Genomic DNA, 18695 nt, shown 5'->3' with positions numbered 1-18695 from the left:
AAATGCTCTGGACATGAATAGGGGTGATGGTTGCACAAGAGTGTGAATGTACTTAATGCCACTGAACTGTACACTCAGAAATGGTTAAATGGTAAATCTTATGTTATTTATATTTTATCACAGTTTTTAAAAATGGATGGTATGGGTGCAAGGATGGACAACCAGGCCAATAGGAAAAGAAAGTGAGCACAGAAACAGACCCCCTGGGATGTTGGTATATGATATTAAACCTTAAAATCAGTGGGGAAAGAGTGGACTAGCCAATGAACAGTGCTGGACAACTGGTCCCTGATATGGTAAAAGATAAAATTCCATCACACATGAATTAAATTACATCACACATGATTTAGCTCATCACACATGAAGTAAATTACTGTTGAATCATCACACATGAATTAAATTACAGTTGAATCCCACTATCAACCTATGAAAGGCCAAATTTAAAGATTTCAGAAAAAAATATAGATGGTGATATCTGTGCGCATCGGTAAAAATAGATCTCTTGAACATAGTGTACAAAGCTGTATTAGCTTCCTCGGGCTGCTGAACCAAAGTGCCACAGACTGGGTGGCTTTCAACAACAGAAATTTATTCTCTCATAGTTCTTGAGGCCAGGAGTCCAAAATCAAGGTGTCGGTAGATTTCTGAGGCTATGGGTAGAATATTTTCTTGTCTTCTGAACTTCTGATGATGGCCGTCAATCCTTGGAGCTCCTTACTTGCAACTCCCTCACTCCAATCTCTGCCTCTGTTGCCACATGGAGTTTTCCCTGTGTGTCTCTGTTCCTGTTTCCAAATTTCCTTCTTTAAATAATGAGGACACCAGTCACATTATACAATATTAAGGACCCAGCCTATTCCACTATGACCTCATCTTTACTAATTATATCTGCAACCAACTTCTTTCCAAATAAGGTCACATTCTGTGGTACTGGGGAGGAGGACTTCTACATACCTTTTGTGGGGACACAATTCAACCTATAACAAAAGCATTAATTATAAAGGAAAGGACTGATATATTTTAATCACATTATATAAAAAGTGAGCAGTTTCTTTCTTTCTTCAGTAACACATGTCAGATAAACGATACCATGAAAAAGAGATTAGCATTCCTTTTCCCCATCATTAGTAATCTTGTTACTATAAAACATAAGTACGAGATACACAAAAACTACATATTTTAACGTCATTTTTATTGAAAAAGAAACATGTATTTTTAAATTTTAGTATAAAAATATAGAGTCATAATTAATTCTTGCCCATCCTTAAGTTACACTATCAAACAGTTCTTTTTTTTTTCCCCACTTTCCCAGTTCTCCTGCTCACAAGGGGCCAAATTCCCGATTTCTGATTAGCTTATCATTCATTTTAGAGTCTTTTATCAAAAATACCTTCAGTGCTTTCGGTCAGCCTGACTTCTGGGAATGAAAAGCACAAGTCATTCAGAAATATCGGGTTGGCCAAAAAGTTCGTTCGGATTTTTACATATGAGTACATAAAACCCGAACGAACTTTTTGGCCAACTGAAAATAGTTCCTTGTTCACTAAACATAACTTTAATTTCTTTAGTGAAATGATACGATTTCGAATGGAATTTTCTTACTTCCAAGAGTATGAGGGTACAGGACAACTCCCACAAGGCCCCACACTGCACCAACTCCCCTGGCACACTGCATACCCTGACCGTGAACTTTCAGTCTTCTGGTATCTTCGCAAGAGTAGCCGGTTAAGGCGGAAGACGTTAATTGCTACGCAAATGTTTGTAAACTGAGAACCTTCTAGATTTCTGCTAGCAAGCTGATATCAGGTAGAGTCTCAGAAGGTCTTTTGTCAGTTTCTCTGTCTTGGAGTACGTTGGTCACTTTTCAGAGATACCAAAAAAGCTTGTGTTGTAGAGTCTCGTGATTGAGGCTGCTCTGCTCAGGCTGCCTTATTTTGTCAGCTCTTTTGCAGTCTTTTCACAGTGTATCACTCTGAAAAGTGAAAGGTCTCTCTGGGGGCACTGTTTTTTCTTTGCAGATCATTTAGCCAATTAAAAAGGCCCCAAAAAAACTGGCTTCTTGGTCCATGTCAATCAATTGCTCATTAGTGACAGAGACAAAAATTCGATCATTTTCCTTGAGCTCAAATATTCCACCTTGATAGATGGAATAGAGTCCATATTCTGAATCTTTAGACCAACAACTATTTCTAGCACTTTTCATCAGCAGTATGGGGTCAGGATAGCTCGTGCATTTGTAAATATATTGTACCATTTGTTTGTTTTTCTTTCTGTTCTCTTCTGTTGAAACTGTTCCCAAAACCTCCTCAGTTTCCTGAAATCGAAAGTATGTTTGGGAATAGATGTAATAAAACCCTGTATGGTGGATAACCAGCTCTCCATTCCTCAAGTGCAAATTATTCAAGAATGAATGTCCTTTTCTTGACGACTCCCAGGAATTTATTTTCTGGCCCAAAGCTTTTTGATTCTTGGAGCCTGGGATGAAGTTTAGAGAAAAATAAAGTTAGCTTGTAGCAAAACAAGAAGTTTCCCAATAGCTGTGGCTAGCCAATTCTTGGTTGGGAGTGTAAAGAATTTTAATCTATTATAAAACTTCTTGCTCCTTCGATCTTCCAAGGATTCTAAATTCTAGTCATATAGAAATCTGGAGGCTCCCATATCACTGTGATCTGTTGGAAGTCCCATACTTTTTTGTACCTCATCTACTTTGTATAGTAGCACGGGAATTGTTCACTAAGATGGTAATCTTTACTCCTGCAAAGAATTTCTGTCCAGAACCCCTGCCTCCTTTCCTGTGCTGGTGAGCTCAGATCAACGATGTAGAAGGAAACCAAAAGAAACATATCTATTTCCTCAAGTCTAGAGCTCATAAATGCCTGTTATTCTTTTAGGTCTTTTTGGATTCCTCCTTGGTCTTAATTTAACCCAGTGTCAAAAGCACCATCCAAGCAGAAGGCTAGAAATGACTGTCCAATAAGACAGGGTACAAGGTTTGGCAAAAAGAGCCCAGATTTAAAGATCTTCAGATTCCAAAGACTTTGAATGAAGATGGGCCTTACTAAGATATGATACTCTTTTAAACTTTGGGCTCATCTCCATGATTGACGCAAAATTGAGTTTTTCAAGAGTTGAAAACAACTATCGTATTAATTGATGAATAGTAAACAGGAATAGTGAAATAACGATCTTACTCATAGGCAGAACATGTCAATGATTTACAAAACATGAGTTCAGGAATACCATGAAGGCAACTGCCCAGAAAAAAAGAAACAAAAACCAACCAACCAACAAAAACCCCCAACAACCTTTCATTCATTAACTGATGACTGAAATTTCTTTAACCTGGGACAAAACTTTTTACAAAAATAAAAGCACTACTTATTGAGTACTTACAGTGCAACAGCATTTTGCATTAATCTTCACTCTTTTATGAGTTAAAGATTATCTCTACTTTGTATATGAAGAAGATGAAGCTTGATTGTGTTAAGTAATTTGCTCAAAACAAAGAACTAGGTAAGGAGTAGCTGGGATTCCAATGTGGGTATTTAGATTACAAGACCCATGCACTAACCACAGCAGTATATGGACACCTGTTCTACAGCTAATAATTAGGCTTAACCTATTTGGTTAAACCATATGAAACTGACATTTCTGTAAATGCAAAGTGGTCAAATATTGGCCAACTTTTTATAGTTCAACCTAATACAAATGCCGCTGGGAGGCCTTGGTGACTCATGGGGAAAGTAGATGACTGATTTAGAACCTTTGAAGTGGAGAAAGATTTGACGAAAGAGAGAAAAATTACTTTAAAAAAAAAAAGAAGAAGAAAAGCAAAGATGGGGGCATGGGAAACTCAAAGTTCTCCCACTTCCACTTCAGAATTTTCCAGAAGCCAGTTATGCCAGGGCAGTAACTAAGCTATTCATCTTGTACTCTTGCTTCTGAAAAGAGTCAATCTGAGACTTGATTACTACTGAGCATTTTGTAGATAGCCATATAAACATTTCCGATACAAGTTCAAAGAATAAATTATTTGGAACAAATTCTTCCATTCCCTTCTTTTAAACCATATATTCATTGTTTCTCTTACTTAGAACTGAGAATGTGCTTTTCCGATTGGTCCCAGTTATGTGAGCAGCTACCCTCTGAGGACCTTTTTCTCTTTCTAGGTGAGGAATATTTTGTTGCTTTTCTAAAAGAGAAATGACAAAGAATCATCAGCACTTATCAAACACATCTCAGATACATTGCTGTTCACAGCTCTTATCAATCTTATCATTGTAAGCACACTGGGCTCCCAAAGTTCATTATATGGGTTTTCATAAAACCAATTTACATTTTAGTATTATAATCAGTCCACTTCAGCCTATGTTGAATTTGAAAAGTACTTTAGATGGGAAGGATAAGCAGTAACTTGGGCTAAAATTTATCAGCATCTCAGGGGTAAGGTTCAACTAGAATATAACAAAGTGAAGATTCTGACCCTTTTCCTAAACTACAATAATAACAACAAAACTGTGGACTTATAATATTCCTGCTAAGGCATTTAAAATGAACTAATGGCAAATTTCCACTTTGAGTTATATATAGAAACAGAGTGATACCAATTTTTATCATCTCAATTATTTTTTCCTCCTGCTAGATACTACCTACTCTAAAGGAGTAGCAGTGATAACAATTGTCCAGAGATGCTACAAACTGGTATCCAACAGTCATTTCCCTCACCTCCCAAAGGGAATATGAAATGACATAATTGTCATGATAACCAGTATATGAGCATAAAAATCACTGATTCACCAGATCATAACAAATAAATAACATTTATCGACCACCATCCGAAGTACTTTGGAGCAGACTGAAAGACTAAAAATTCAGCAAACTACTCTTTAAAAAAATCAGCTCAAACTTCCCAGGATGTTTACATTGGTTGTTGAGATAAACTATACATCTTCATCAGGCAAATACGTCCAGGGACAAGGCAGTGCTCCGCAGGGACTTCAAAGATTAATCACTAATTACACTGACTGAGCCCTCAAGGGACTGACAGTTTTTAGGGAAGACACAAATTAGAAAGTGAAAATTAACCTATAAGAAATAGAAATGAAGGGTGATGGGTGTTCAGGGGAGGGAAAAATTCCTATTTGTTGGAGAGCTGAGGTCAGGGGAGGGGGTTTGGACTAAGGCCCTTTCATTCACGTACTCCAGCAAACCAAAGTGCCCATCACATCTATACCTGACACCCTTCTAGGAAGATGGAGAAAGAACTATAAACAAAGGAATGCAAGAAAGCATTTGAGGGGCAGGACAATTCTCTGAAATGGGTGGGGCTGGGGAGGCTTGGGACCCACAGCAATGGGAAAAGGGCATTCCCAGAGATCTAGAATAGTGTCCCCAAGGCAGGATGCACAAAGCATTCCTGGGACACAGGCATCAGATGAGTTCAGCTTCAGGCTTGAATGAGGATTTAAACTATAGAGGATTTGAATGTTAGACTAAGAGATTTGAATTTTTACAGACATGGGAAGACTCTGGAAGGTTTTGATCAGGGAAGCAAAAAGATATGTGTTGTGCTTTAGGCTAAACTACCTCATAGTAAGGTTTGATGGGTGGAAAGTGAGAGGGCTGGAGATTGGCGAGTTAGCAGACAGCTGTAATTGATCAGGTCTGAGAATGGGAAGTTTTAATCTAGGCTAGTAGTAGAAGAAACTGAAAGGAGGTGATAAAATTTCATAGGCAAGGAAGGAATGCTAACGAGTCTCTCCATCTATCTGGTGTTGTTACTTATTCAGGATAGGTTGGTGTGTGCAGGATACTGAAAACCAAACACAGTTCGGAAGTACATGTTACTCTCAGAATGCTCAGCTTTCAAGGTTTTTACTTTTAACCACCATTGATAAATAATTCATAATGCCTTGACTGCCCCTAGACCATAACACTTTATTTTAAAATATTCAGTAATGGAATCCAGTGACAAATATCTTGCATTTGAGATCATTGCAAGTATATGGGAAAGCCTAGCTTTAAAAGCAAATTCTGAAGAGAGGACATTTCCTACTGGCTATAGCAAACAGCTCCTGGAAAAGAAGTCTGTGAATATGTATATTTGGGTGTCATGGATACATCTTGGTATACTGAGGAGTATATGATTTCTATGCCCCACTGGGATGAATAAAAAAGAGTATTTTTCTTCCAACAGTGAAAATAGTACATGCATCTACTGTAGACCACGGATCTGGTGTTCCTCATTAGAAGAGAAGTAGTGTTCAACATTCCTAATACTATTTTTGCCTTCGGGGAAATGACCAGAAAGAATGCTTAGACCCTGGGACCAGGTCTTGCCATCGTATTTAATAAAGTCCATTTAATAAAGGATGGTGGGTATTGTCAAGTGATGAGGAAGCTTATTGTAATGGAAAAGGATAGCTGAAAATTAGGAAGACATCATTAATAAAATATTTATTAAAAAACTGATTCTTCTCTGCCAGGCTGGTGTACCCCAGGACTGTAAGTCTCTGGTACACGTATGCAGGCTGGTATGATTATTAACAGGGGAAAATGGGGCTATGGTGAGCCAAATGCAAAGCAGCAGTAAATTTAATTCATCAGTTGTATTTACTTATGTATTGATTTAAAAAATACGTATTAAGAACTTTCTGTGTAGAGAGGGATGGTGGCACAACAATGTGAATGTACTGAAGGCCACCAAATTGTGCGCTTCAAAATGGCTAGTTGTATGTTATGTGAATTTCATCTCAGTCAAAACACACACACACACATGCACATGAACACACACACCAAAGGCGGTGCAGGTAAGGACCAGGGGGATAAAAGAGAATCTACTAGGCTTGAGGTGTACAGTTAAGTCTAGGAATAGAGAGGTAAGAGAAAGAGGTATGTTTTCTGTCTTTGTGGATCTTTAATCTAGTAGGGAATCAGACAGAACAAACAGAATATTTATATATTTTCCTTTGATTGATATATGTATCAATCAAAGGAAATGAACAAGGTAAGTGTGATAGAAAAAATAGGATGTGGGTGAACTTACTTAGAAAGTTGGTCAGGGAACTTCTCTCTGAGAGGTGATGAGTAGGTGATGAGGATGGAGGATGAGAAGGAGGTGTTTACGTGAAAATCCAGGAATGGAAGAAGCCAGTTGCAGGACTAGAGAAGCCGGCCTGGGCAATAACAACGAAGGGCATTGTGGGTCAAGAGCAGGCTGGTGACCATCAGTGGAGATAGCCAAGGTGTGAGGACTACAGGATGAGGATTTCGGGGGCGTAGAAGGATTGCTGGGAAAGAGATGACGGAGCAAGAGGCTTTTGCATAAAGAAAGGCTTCGAGCCTAGGGGTGGTCTGAAGCAGAGAAGATGGGTAACTTTGGAGCCCTTTTTTTCCAGCTATGCTCCAGAAAGCTACCCACATTAGAAGGTAAAAATAAATAATCGAAGAAGTTGAGGTGAAAGGAAAATCCACATTGGAAGAATAAAATTCAGATGAAACGAAGTTCGGACCATAGGTGGGTCACAGATTTGCTTCTGAGCTTTCTAGCTGCCAATGCAAAGAGGGAAATAGAATCAAGCAGCTTGAGACACTGAGCAGTGGTCAGAGGTGGGATATGTGGATGGGAGCAGAGAGAAAGAGGATGGAGAGCTATTCACCCTATCACAAGGCTGACAGTAGAAAATTAAAATAACAACAAAAAGAATACTACCTGGAATTGAAGGAATGGTTTCCTCATAGGTTCTCAAAATGATCTGCAAATAGTATTGAATAAAGCTTGTTAATTTCCCTATGCATTTAGACTGACTATAGAATGTCTGTGGCTCTTCTTGCTGATGTCTAACAGAAAATTTCCACCTAAGATATCAACCTAGGCAGCTTTAAGTTGTCCAAGCATAGAGTGTGTGGGGCAGGGTGGGAGCTGGGATGAATATGGAGGCAGCTGTCCCTACTGTGGATGGAAGGATGGTCCTCTGTCTGGGAGACTTCTGTTTCTGGATGAAGTCTTTGAAAGGCCACACCTGGAGCAGCACAGGAGCAAGGAGTTATCCTTCTCCAAGTTAGGTCAGCCTAATGTTCTCCAGGTCTCCTTCTGGCTGACGGATGCGGCAGCCATGTCACCGCACTTTCTGAGTGTGTGTGTCTGCATGCACGCATGTGTATAAGTGCATTGTCTGTGTGTGTCTGCATGTATGTGTGTGTATAGTGCATTGTGTGTGTAGCTGCATGCATACGTGTATAAAGGCACTGTGTCAGAGTCCAGGAGCTTTAAATTATCGGACATACCCAAGACTCAAGGTGTAAGGCACACTCCCTCTCTCTCATGGTGCCCACAGACACGCACAGCCCATCCGGCCGTGACCTGGTAGCACCATGTCACTCTCTCATTTCTGAGAATGTGGCTGAGACATTCTCAACATAAAGATATTTGACCAAATTCCCATATCTTACTAAACACTTCATATCACTTTCTTTGTGCCAACCAGTGGGGAAAGCCAGTAATAAAGAACGAAATCTAGCATTTCTGTTAAATGAGCCGACCCTGACGTGACTCATCCACGGCTTTAAATGCCCCTCCACTCAGTTCTGTCACCCCTGGGGGTTTTGCCCATCATGGCCAACCTTTCCCGTCACTGTTGTTAATTGTACAACCGTCAGAAACTCCCTTCCTCTGCACTGCTGCTCCAAATCAGAAGCTCTCTTCTTTTTCCTCTGTCGAAAGCTCTGACCCCAGGTAATGGGGGGCTGCCTGCAGGGCAACGGACACTGGCGTGTGGGAAGGGAAGCAAGGGGTGGCCTCAGCACATTAGCTCTCTCACTCTCATTCTGGGCCAGAAAGGAAGGAAGGAAGGAAAAAGGAGGAGGAGGAAAGGGAACAGGGTAAGTCCTACAGTGTGGTCCTTAACACAGTGCCACCAAGAAAAAAAAAAAAAGATTGTAGTACAGTCAGATGGACTGGATTCAAATCTGTTCATTAGCAGCCCTGGGAAACTTTACTCAAGTTACTTAACTGATATGAGCTACTTTAATTTCTTCATCTATTTGTTTAAAAAAAGAAGATAATAATGATTCCTTCCTCACAGAGCTGTTTGAGGATTAAGGGAGATAATACACATAACGGGCATAGGATGTTTATGGGAAATTGTCTGTTCACTTCACAGTGCCTGGAAAAATGGGGAACTCTTTTCCCCTCCTACACTCTCATCCACCGCTGTGCGCCCTCTCTTCTCTAGTCAGTGGCAGGATGTGAGAATGGGAGGGACGGAGGAAGAGCAGGAAAGAGACCTGTAAAACCCACCCACACGGCTTCTCTCATCTCCCCACTCCCAGGCCCAGCATCCAGCCCCCTCCTCGGTCTCCAGATTTCTACTCTAGTTCTGAGTTTCTCTCCTCTGCCACCAGTGGGTTCGCCATCCTCCCTCTAGTCCTAGGAACCGTGGGGACCCATTCCTCAGGTTCCTCAGGACACTTCCCCAACCCTGGGTCTTTCCTGGTGTTTTTCACTTGGGACAGTGGAGTCCCAGCTGCTCCAGGACAGCTTGTGCGCAGCAGGTATCCTGCCCACGATTCCAGGGCAGCCGTGAGGCAGATGTGTTTCTAGGACAACCAGCTGGAAGTCTGATTTCATTTCTCATAGGAATAGCATCACAGGTGATGCTGGGCTTTACTGCGAGGACTGCTTAGGGTTATAAATCAGAGCCTAACCACCGACACAACACTGTTTCTGTGGAAGGGCACACTGAGTACTAGACAATAGACTTACAATCATTTCTTTAAAACACATCCTCCTCCTACCCTGGGAATGTCCCCAGTAATTTTTTTAAACAATGAAGTTTACAGTTTTCATGTTTGTGTTCACAGCTGGCCTTTCCGGATACGCAGAAGGTAAATGTTATTAATGCCATCTTACAAATAAGGAAGCAGCCTGAGAGAAGAAACTATATTTGACATGTCCTGTCACTGAAAGTATAATTAAGTAATCATATTTAGTGAAATAAACTGTTAGCTAACAAAGTTTCTGCTGGAGATCCTATTTAAGCAACTTTCACAAACAGAAAATAATATTTTGTAATGTGTCATTTATTAACTGTAAATTGAGATGTCATCACCTTCAATTTCTCAAAGTATCTCTTTCTTCCCTCTTCCTTTCCTCTTTCTTCATCTCTATATGCACAAAAATAAATAGACTTAATTCCAGAGAACAACAATGTGGCGACACAAGCGTTTGTAAAAAAAAAAAAAGAAGAAGAGAAAAAACAAAAATAACAGAGAACAACAATGTGGGAAGAATATAAAACACCATTGTTTGGTTTCTTTTGTCTTCTGAATAAAAAAAGAAATCACACACGTCCTTTATCGTCGTGTGACCTTGAACACATTGCTCTGTCCGTGCCTCAGTTTCCACAAGGTGAGATAAAAAATTTAGACTAGATGAAGGAGGTCTCTGGAGGAGAGGAATAAACTCTAGACCACGAGTTGATCAGGACCCACTGTTTGGTGCTGTCCCATCTTTTCCTAGTTCAGTGAATTTGGGGACAATCACTTAAACACTCTGGGCCCCCGTTTCCTCCCTTACAAAATAAGGACTCTAGACTTTATCTAAAATAGTCCTTTTCCTCTGACCTTCTATGCCTGCTGGTAAAGCGACCCCGTGGTTCACTTACCTTTCTAACAAACTGACGGAGTTGCCACTTCACATGCCAGCAGGGGTTGATCATACTCTCGTCATCACTGGCATCCCAAGAACTGTCATCGTCCTTTAAGAAGCAAGCTATGCCACTTTTGGAGTACTTGTCCTGCATCTGGGTTGAGATGAATATAACACAATATTATGCACAAGTGCCTTTTCTTTTTGTTCATTTACAAGTTAAAACAACAGAAGCTGATGACGGGTTCAGAGAAGTCTTAGCACCTTGGAAAAGCTCATTGCCTGAAGTAAAAGTAAGCATGCCGTCCTTTGTCCTTTGAATAAAGGTAAGCAGTTCGATGTGGTGGAAGGGAAACAGGTGTGGGCCAGGCATCCAGGGTCACAATGCCCTTTGCTGCCCCTGCCCTTGAGCAGTCGTATGTCCCTCAACAAATTGCTTCTACTCTTCGACATCTCTTCTTCATCTGCATTTGAGCTGGCTCACTGTGGTGATCTTTGAGGTTCCTTCCAGCTCTGACATAGCGTGACTCCCATCCTACAGCTAGAAACCCACCAGGTACAAAGTAGGCAGTAGAGTTTGTTTACATTCCAGGATCCTAAATAAAAAATTAGCCAAAGCCTTTAGGGTGCAGGTAATGTTCTGTTTCTTTATCTGAGCTTTGATTGTCTTAGTAGATTCTAGTTATTGTTGTGATTTCTACTCCTCTGGACGGCAGAAGCCAGACTACGTTACCACTAGACGTTTGAATGTCCGCACCAGCTAGGGATTTACCTGCAGAGACTCGAAACACCATTTGAAGGTTTGCTCCCTTCTTCTGATTGAGGGTAAACATTTACAATGGCTAGATCCTTGCCAACAAAGTCTGTGCTTGATGTTACACACACACACACACACACACACACACACACACACCAAACCACCCAGAGCACTCTAGAATGACAACTGATTAATCTTACGAAGAAAAACAGGATGTTCATGCAAGGTCAGATTTTTTTTTTTTTTTTCCTGTTTTCATTTTTAACAACTGGGATTCAGGAGATGTTATTTCTCTCTACAAGTCCATTGAATTGCCTTTCTCTGGGGAAATAAATGGGAAAATAGCCATTTTCATCTGTTATTTGAACTTAGGGGACTTCAAAGCTTGAAGGAAAGATCAAACTTAACGATGATCTCCCTCCTATAGAAAGATGATCTCATTCCAAATCAAAATAACTTAAATATTTACGAGAGCTTTCAGCCAGAATCATGCAGGTCTGTACTGTCAGCCATGTACTCCCTGGACGTTTGATCAGGTCTCTCAAGCATAAAAGTGACAAACCTGAGATAATTAATTCCTTCCCCACACTCTGGCATAGAACATTCATTTACTTTTAGGTAAATGTTTCTTTTCTTTCTTCCTTTTTAAAATTCCAAGAGTAAAACATTCGCCTAGTAGATGTAGTGGGGGTGACAGCTGGGACCACCTGAGTTATGACTGGCGATGAAATTAGACACCATTCCTTTGATCCTACCCACCTCCATGTTCTTCTACTGTAGACATTAATTTTCATCTGCAATTTATGTGAGCTTAAAAAGGAACTCAAGGAACTCAATTTAGAAATAGAAGAGCCTGTCTAGCAAACTGAGGGGAGGATCAGGGAAGAAGAGCTGGATTCACCAACGAGGCCTGAGGGTAGTTCCAGGAAGAACAGTTGTATTTGCCATTTCCCAGCCCAGCAGGACTGGGTGTGCCTTGGCCAGGCGTTGACTTGATGAAACTGAATAAACAGGCTTAACTGATTTTCGTAACCTGTTGGGACCAAACAATGTGCATGACACAGAAGGGAGGGAGCAACTTGTCATCTTACTTCACAGCAGTTGGAAGCTGTCTCAGCATGAAAGGGCTGAGGCCCTGGAGGCTCAGGCTGGGGACAGGACAGGGCAGAGTTGAGAGGTGCTGGGATCAGGCGGTCAGGGTAGCTGCCAGCCCCTGTGAAGTCAAGTGGAGTTTGAGAGAGTGGAAGAGAGCAGGGGCCAGCCCAGGTCAGGACCAACTGCTGGCCTCTGGAGACCCTCTGGAGATTATCCAGAAACACTTTCAGGAGGTGGGGAGGGAGAACCTTGAAAACTAAGGTCCTAAGTAGACGTGGGAGGGAGTCTGACAAGCTAGTGAGACTCCAGTGTTAACCCAGATTGAATGAAGCCTAAAGACGCTGAGGATACGCAGGCAGCCTGGAAAATATAGAAAATTATAGAATACTTTTCTAAAAGTAAAACAAATAAAACCCTCTGATCCAACCTCATTCCACCTCCTAGTTAACCTTTGGATGATGTCTCTTTTTTTTTTTTTTTTTTTTTTGGTGGTACGCGGGCCTCTCACTGTTGTGGCCTCTCCTGCTGTGGAGCACAGGCTCCAGACGTGCAGGCTCAGCGGCCATGGCTCACGGGCCCAGCCGCTCCGCGGCATGTGGGATCTTCCCAGACCAGGGCACGAACCCGTGTCCCCTGCAGGCGGACTTTCAACCACTGCGCCACCAGGGAAGCCCTGATCTCTTTTTTTACAGGGTTGAGATTAGACTGGGTGTGGGCAATTTTGTATATGGTTGTTTTCTCTTAAGACTATACAAAAATGGCATGCTCTTTAGATCTGTATGAAAATCATATGGATAGCATAGATGTTTTTATAACATTAGCTGTAGAAATTTGATAAAATATAGAAAAATTAAAAAGAGGCACCCATAATTCTACCCTCTAAAGATCACAACTTATTTCTCCTTCTAGATATTTTTATGCTTCTATTGGGTTGGCCAAAAAGTTCGTTCGGGGTTTTCCACAGCAAACCCTGAACGAAATTTTTGGCCAACCCATACTGACTTCTGAACAACAGAAAGCCCCAGCCACTCTGCATCCCATCCCCACATGTTTCATATTTAGTAGTTTCTTCTACAGACCTAGGCCAACACAAGTAACTGACACGTGGGCAAGGTGGTGCTATGGTTATTCCAAGAATGATTAATGATGATTAATATGATGTCTCTCTCCCCCTTTCCTTTTCACATCCTTTCACACTTTGAGGTTGAATTTCCTACAGCACTTCTCAGGCTGGGGCTGTTCTCTTGCTAACCACATCCGGGTGTTGGGTGCAGGGGGATGAGTGTGCTGTTTTTATCTGGACAACTCTAGAAGGAGAGAGATGGCTATTGCCCTTGGTTCTGAGAAGTGGATTCCACTCAACTGCTGCTGTTGCCATCACAAACAGTGGGACTGTCTAGGCCAGGGCCAACCAGTCCTTGGCAGGGCTTGAAGTCAGCAGGGTGGACTCCTTTGCTGGCTGGCTAGCTCAGAGACTTCAAGGTGGCAGCCCTGACCCTCTCTGCTGCCCAGACATTAGTCTCTGACAATCAGTTTCTGCAAACCACAAATAGCATAAAGGATCGTTTACGGACATCAGTGGATAAGGATCTCCTTCTCCTTTGTCTTCCCCATCTATAATGCCATAGCAATAGGTAGTCCCCTTGTCATAAAACTTTCTCAGAGTCATAGACTTTAGAGGCTAAGCCCATATTTATTGTTCATGCTCGCAGATCTACAGGCTTAATTGTGAGGGTCCAATCCAACATCCCTCAGCCCGGCTCAACCCACACTCCCTATAATCCTTGCCCACTGTTATCTTCTGCAAATTTTTGCTTGCCAGAGTGAAACGTGTGATCTGATTTAGAAAATTAATACTTGTGTTGAATATGCTTTTCCAAACTCTACACAGTCACCCAAAGAGATTCAGATTCATTCTCCCTTGCATAAATTCCTGATGAAGAGGGTGACAACTCCAAGAGACTTCTCAATGCTGATTACAATGGTTACCATTTACTGAGCCCCTATTTAATGCCTGGGTTCAAAATTGGGCTTCACCTTTTACCTAACTTCCCTGAGTCTTAGTTTGTTCATCTATAAAATGGGATAATTGTATTTACTTTATAGAATTGTTATGAGGATTAAATAGGGCAGTATTTTGAAAGTTTCTGGGAACAGTTTTTGCTCAATATCTCTTAATTCTCTTCTTTCTGATACTCTTAATAAATTCTTCTGCATGTCTATACAGAAGTGTACACACATAAACATGCAATCAGGAAAAACGTGTGCAAGTGGGGAGATGTTAAACTTTGAAATTTCCATTTTTATAGAATTCAAAGAAACTTGATCATGTACACAGACAATTGCATAACTCAGATCAGTAAATAACGAGTTGCTTCAGTTTTAAAATGAGGCCAACTTGTAACGTTAGCAAATTGAGGGAACCTCTTGTATATGGAGACACAGACTCACTATTTATACTGCAAAGTTAACAAAGCTTAGGACATGCTGGCTCCAAACTGGGAAACACAGCAGCATTCCAGTCTCTCGGGCAGACGTAGAACTAATAGGCATGATTATAATCACGTTGATTTTTTTTTCTTACAAATACAGGCTCTTTGAAATTGCCCTGTAACAAAGCTGACTTTACTGGCCATCTAATGGTAGTGATCATTTGTATAATTACTTGTTGACTCTTGTTTTATTCACTTCATTTCCAAAGGAAATTCCCAACCAGTTGAGAGCAAAGTTTATACTCCACAGGATATGCAAACTGCATTTATTTCCTTAACAGATAAACACTATTTTATATTTGTCCAAGACCCTTAGCCTTGCATTTCCTGCCCAGCTGACAGATCTGATGTTGCCTTGTCACCATGCAGCAGGGTGCTGTTCAGCACAAGGGGGAGATAGGTTAACCCTGCTGACACACTGCTGTGATGAGAGAAGCATTCCCTATGAGCTGAGCTGGGTCCAGCTCTGCTTCCAAATTTCTGCCTGAGCTCGGATAAGTCATTTCTCTGGCAGTCTCTAGTCTCATTTATACAACGAGGGGTATCCAAAATTCCTTCCAGCTTGAAGTTCCCTACTATACAATATACAATTAGTCAAAATATACACCAAAACTCCTACACTGTTGGTGGGAATGTAAATTGATAGAGCCACTACGGAGAACAGTACGGATGTTCCTTAAAAAATTGAAAACAGAGCTACCATATGATCCAGCAATCCCACTCCTGGGCATATATCTGGAGAAAACAATAATTTGAAAGGATACATGCATCCCAGTGTTCATTGCAGCGCTATTTACAATAGTCAGGACATGCAAGCAACCTAAATGTCCGTTGATGGAGGAATAGATAAAGAAGATGTGGTACTGTATACAATGGAATATTACTCAGCCATAAAAAATAACAAAATAATACCATTTGCAGTGACATGGATGGACCTAGAGATTGTCTTACTGAGTGAAGTCAGACAGAGAAAGACAAATATCATATGATATTGCTTTTATGTAGAATCTAAAGAAATGGTACAAATGAACCTATTTACAAAACAGAAGTTGAGCCACAGATGTAGAAAACAACCCAGGGGGGAATGGGGGGGAGGGATAAATTGGGAGACTGGGATTGACATATACACACTACTGTATATAAAATAGATAACTAATAAGAACCTACTGAATAGCACAGGGAATGCTATTCTATACTCTGTAATCACCTATGTGGGAATAGAGATCTAAAAGAGTGGATAGGGACTTCCCTGGCGGTCCACTGGTTAAGATTCTGCATTTCAATGCAGGGGGTGAGGGTTCAATCCCTGGTCAGGGAGCTAAGATCCCACATGCCTTGTGGCCAAAAAACCAAAACATAAAACAGAAGCAATATTGTAACAAGTTCAATAAAGACTTTAAAAATGGTCCACATCAAAAAAATCTTTAAAAGAAAATAAAAATTAAAAAAAATTTTAAGAGTGGATATCATTCTATTTGAGTAGAACCAGTTTTGCTAATTTTTAAAGAGTCATTAAAGAAAGATTTGTAAACCCTAAAAAAGAAAAAAAGAGTGGATATATGTCTATGTGTAACTGACTCACTTTGCCATATAGCAGAAACGAACACAACATTGTAAATCAACTATGCGCCAATAAAAAAAATTAAATGAAAAAAATATGTACACAGAAAGCCAAAACCTGGGGTTGGCTTATTTTCAGTAATTTTGCATTCAAAATCCACTGGAATTAGCCACATTTGGAACACAAAACAGCATTATTACAAGTGGTTTAGAGCCTGTCTTTGGGTTAAGCCTCAACTCTACCCTACTCCCTGTATCCTGGCAGTACATTGGTGAAGGCTGGTTATTCATTCAACAGGTGTTTAGTGAACACCTACTATGTGGGAGCTCTGTGCTAGCGCCTAGACATGTCACAGAAAGCAAAAGCGGATACAGTCCTGCCCTGATGCAGTTCCTCTCACTCCCAAGAATTTGAGTCAAGAACTATAAAGCATTAAGCAGAAAGCACTCAATGAATGGCAGCTGTTAATATTATAACATTCTGTTGAAGACAAAACTACCTCAGGAGTTTTGTTGCCCGCCTCTTCTCGTAACTGGTGGAGCCAGTTCTGTAACTGCACTTTGTGCACAGAGTCCCTTCAATTCGCTTTTGCAAAGTCCTCAGTAATGATATGCATTAGCAGTTGGGGTCCCCAGACAGAGAAAGAGAGGATTCTCTTCCTCTGTAAAGTCTTCCCAGAGGAGCCAATAAAGGCAGTTAACCAGAGGGTTGCCCAGAGCCTCTGTTCAGAGAGCGTGCGCATCGTACTGACCTGCTTCAGCTCGTTGGTGAAGTACACGTAAGTCACGGCCACACAGAGGGCCTGCAGGAGCACGGTGAAGATCAGGATCAGTGCGCAGGTCTGCCCAGGGCTGGGGCCCCCTGGAGCCTGCATCAGGGCCATGGTCCTGTTAGAGTCTGACTGCCACAGAGTGAAAGAGGCAGCAGCTTAGGGTTGGCGCGAGAGGAGAAGTGGGTGGGGCGTGGAGTCTGAGCTTTGCTTACTGGAAAAAAGAATCAAAATGAAACTGAAAGTTAAGACAAACGGAGAAAACAATACATGTGAGGATTACACAACTGCAAGCCTAGGAATCCCAAACCACTAGAAGCTAGCAAGAGGCAAGGAAGGTCCAAGTACAGGCTTCAGGGGGTGCATGGCCCTGCTGACTCCTGGGTTTTTGACTTCTAGCCTCCCCAACTGCAAGACAACACATTTCTATTTGTGCTGCTTCATTGTGGCAGCCCTAGTAAATGAATACAGCTTCTATTTGATTAGAAAGGTGAAAAAAATCTAAGTGCTGCAATCACAATAACTACAATCCATTAATCAAAATAAGATTTTGGGGACCTGCCTGGTGGCGCAGTGGTTAAGAATCCACCAGCCAATGCAGGGGACATGGGTTCGATCCCTGATCGGGGAAGATCCCACATGCTGTGGAGCAACTAAGCCTGCGTGCCACAACTACTGAACCTGTGTTCTGGAGCCCGCAAGCCACAACTACTGAGCCCGCGTGCCTAGAGCCCGTGCTCCGCAACAAGAGAAGCCACCTCAATGAGAAGCCCACGCACCACAACCAAGAGCAGCCCCCGCGTGCTGCAACTGGAGAAACCCCGCACGCAGCAACCAAGACCCAACACAGCCAAAAATAAATAAATAAGTTTATTTTTTTTTAAAAAAGGCCGAGATCTCCATTTAAAAAAATAAAATTGCTTTGAAAGGGTCACTGTCAACAAGGTCATCAGCTCATCAGAAGTGAATCCATGTTTCTATGAACTACCCCATTCATTCACTATCTAGGCTAGAGGGCTATCTAGGTCACCAGGTTTTATAAATACGTGTCTTTACATCATTTTCTAATTGCACTGTCATCATGTTCTTAGTTTACGTCTTATTTATTCTGACTAAGTAGTTATTGGGCTGCACCCCACAGGTCTGCAAGCCTTGTAGTTGCCCAGCCTCCAAACTGAAGAAAGAGGCTGGATACAGCAACAGGGACATCAATGGTTTATTGGACAGGGGATCCTACATATCTGAAGCAAAAGGTCCTGGAGTGACATCCCACCATGTGCAGCAGATGGCTGGCAGGACATGACAGCAGACTTTGCTACTCAGGGGAGAAGGAGGCTATCCCTTATGGGGGAGGGGGACTTGATGTCAGGTGG

The 18695-nt window shown here is 41.5% G+C and overlaps 1 protein-coding gene across 1 annotated transcript; it reads right to left on the bottom strand.

Moving 5' to 3' along the window:
* Nucleotides 1-387: 387 nt before the first annotated feature.
* Nucleotides 388-17485, bottom strand: TNFSF10 (TNF superfamily member 10). The gene is made up of 5 exons (XM_082839411.1): nucleotides 17305-17485; nucleotides 10665-10802; nucleotides 7712-7754; nucleotides 4091-4192; nucleotides 388-2475 (listed from the first exon to the last, which is right to left on the bottom strand). Exons 1-5 carry the CDS (start codon nucleotides 17434-17436, stop codon nucleotides 2024-2026), a joined length of 867 nt encoding a protein of 288 aa, XP_082695537.1. The 5' UTR covers nucleotides 17437-17485; the 3' UTR covers nucleotides 388-2023.
* Between the last annotated feature and the right edge of the window lie 1210 nt (nucleotides 17486-18695).

The sequence above is a fragment of the Leucopleurus acutus genome, assembly GCF_964270905.1.
Source record: "Leucopleurus acutus genome assembly, chromosome: 5".
Lineage (NCBI taxonomy): Eukaryota > Metazoa > Chordata > Mammalia > Artiodactyla > Delphinidae > Leucopleurus > Leucopleurus acutus.
The sequence above is the reverse complement of the archived record's forward strand: the minus strand, read 5'-3'. Positions and strand labels throughout refer to the sequence as shown.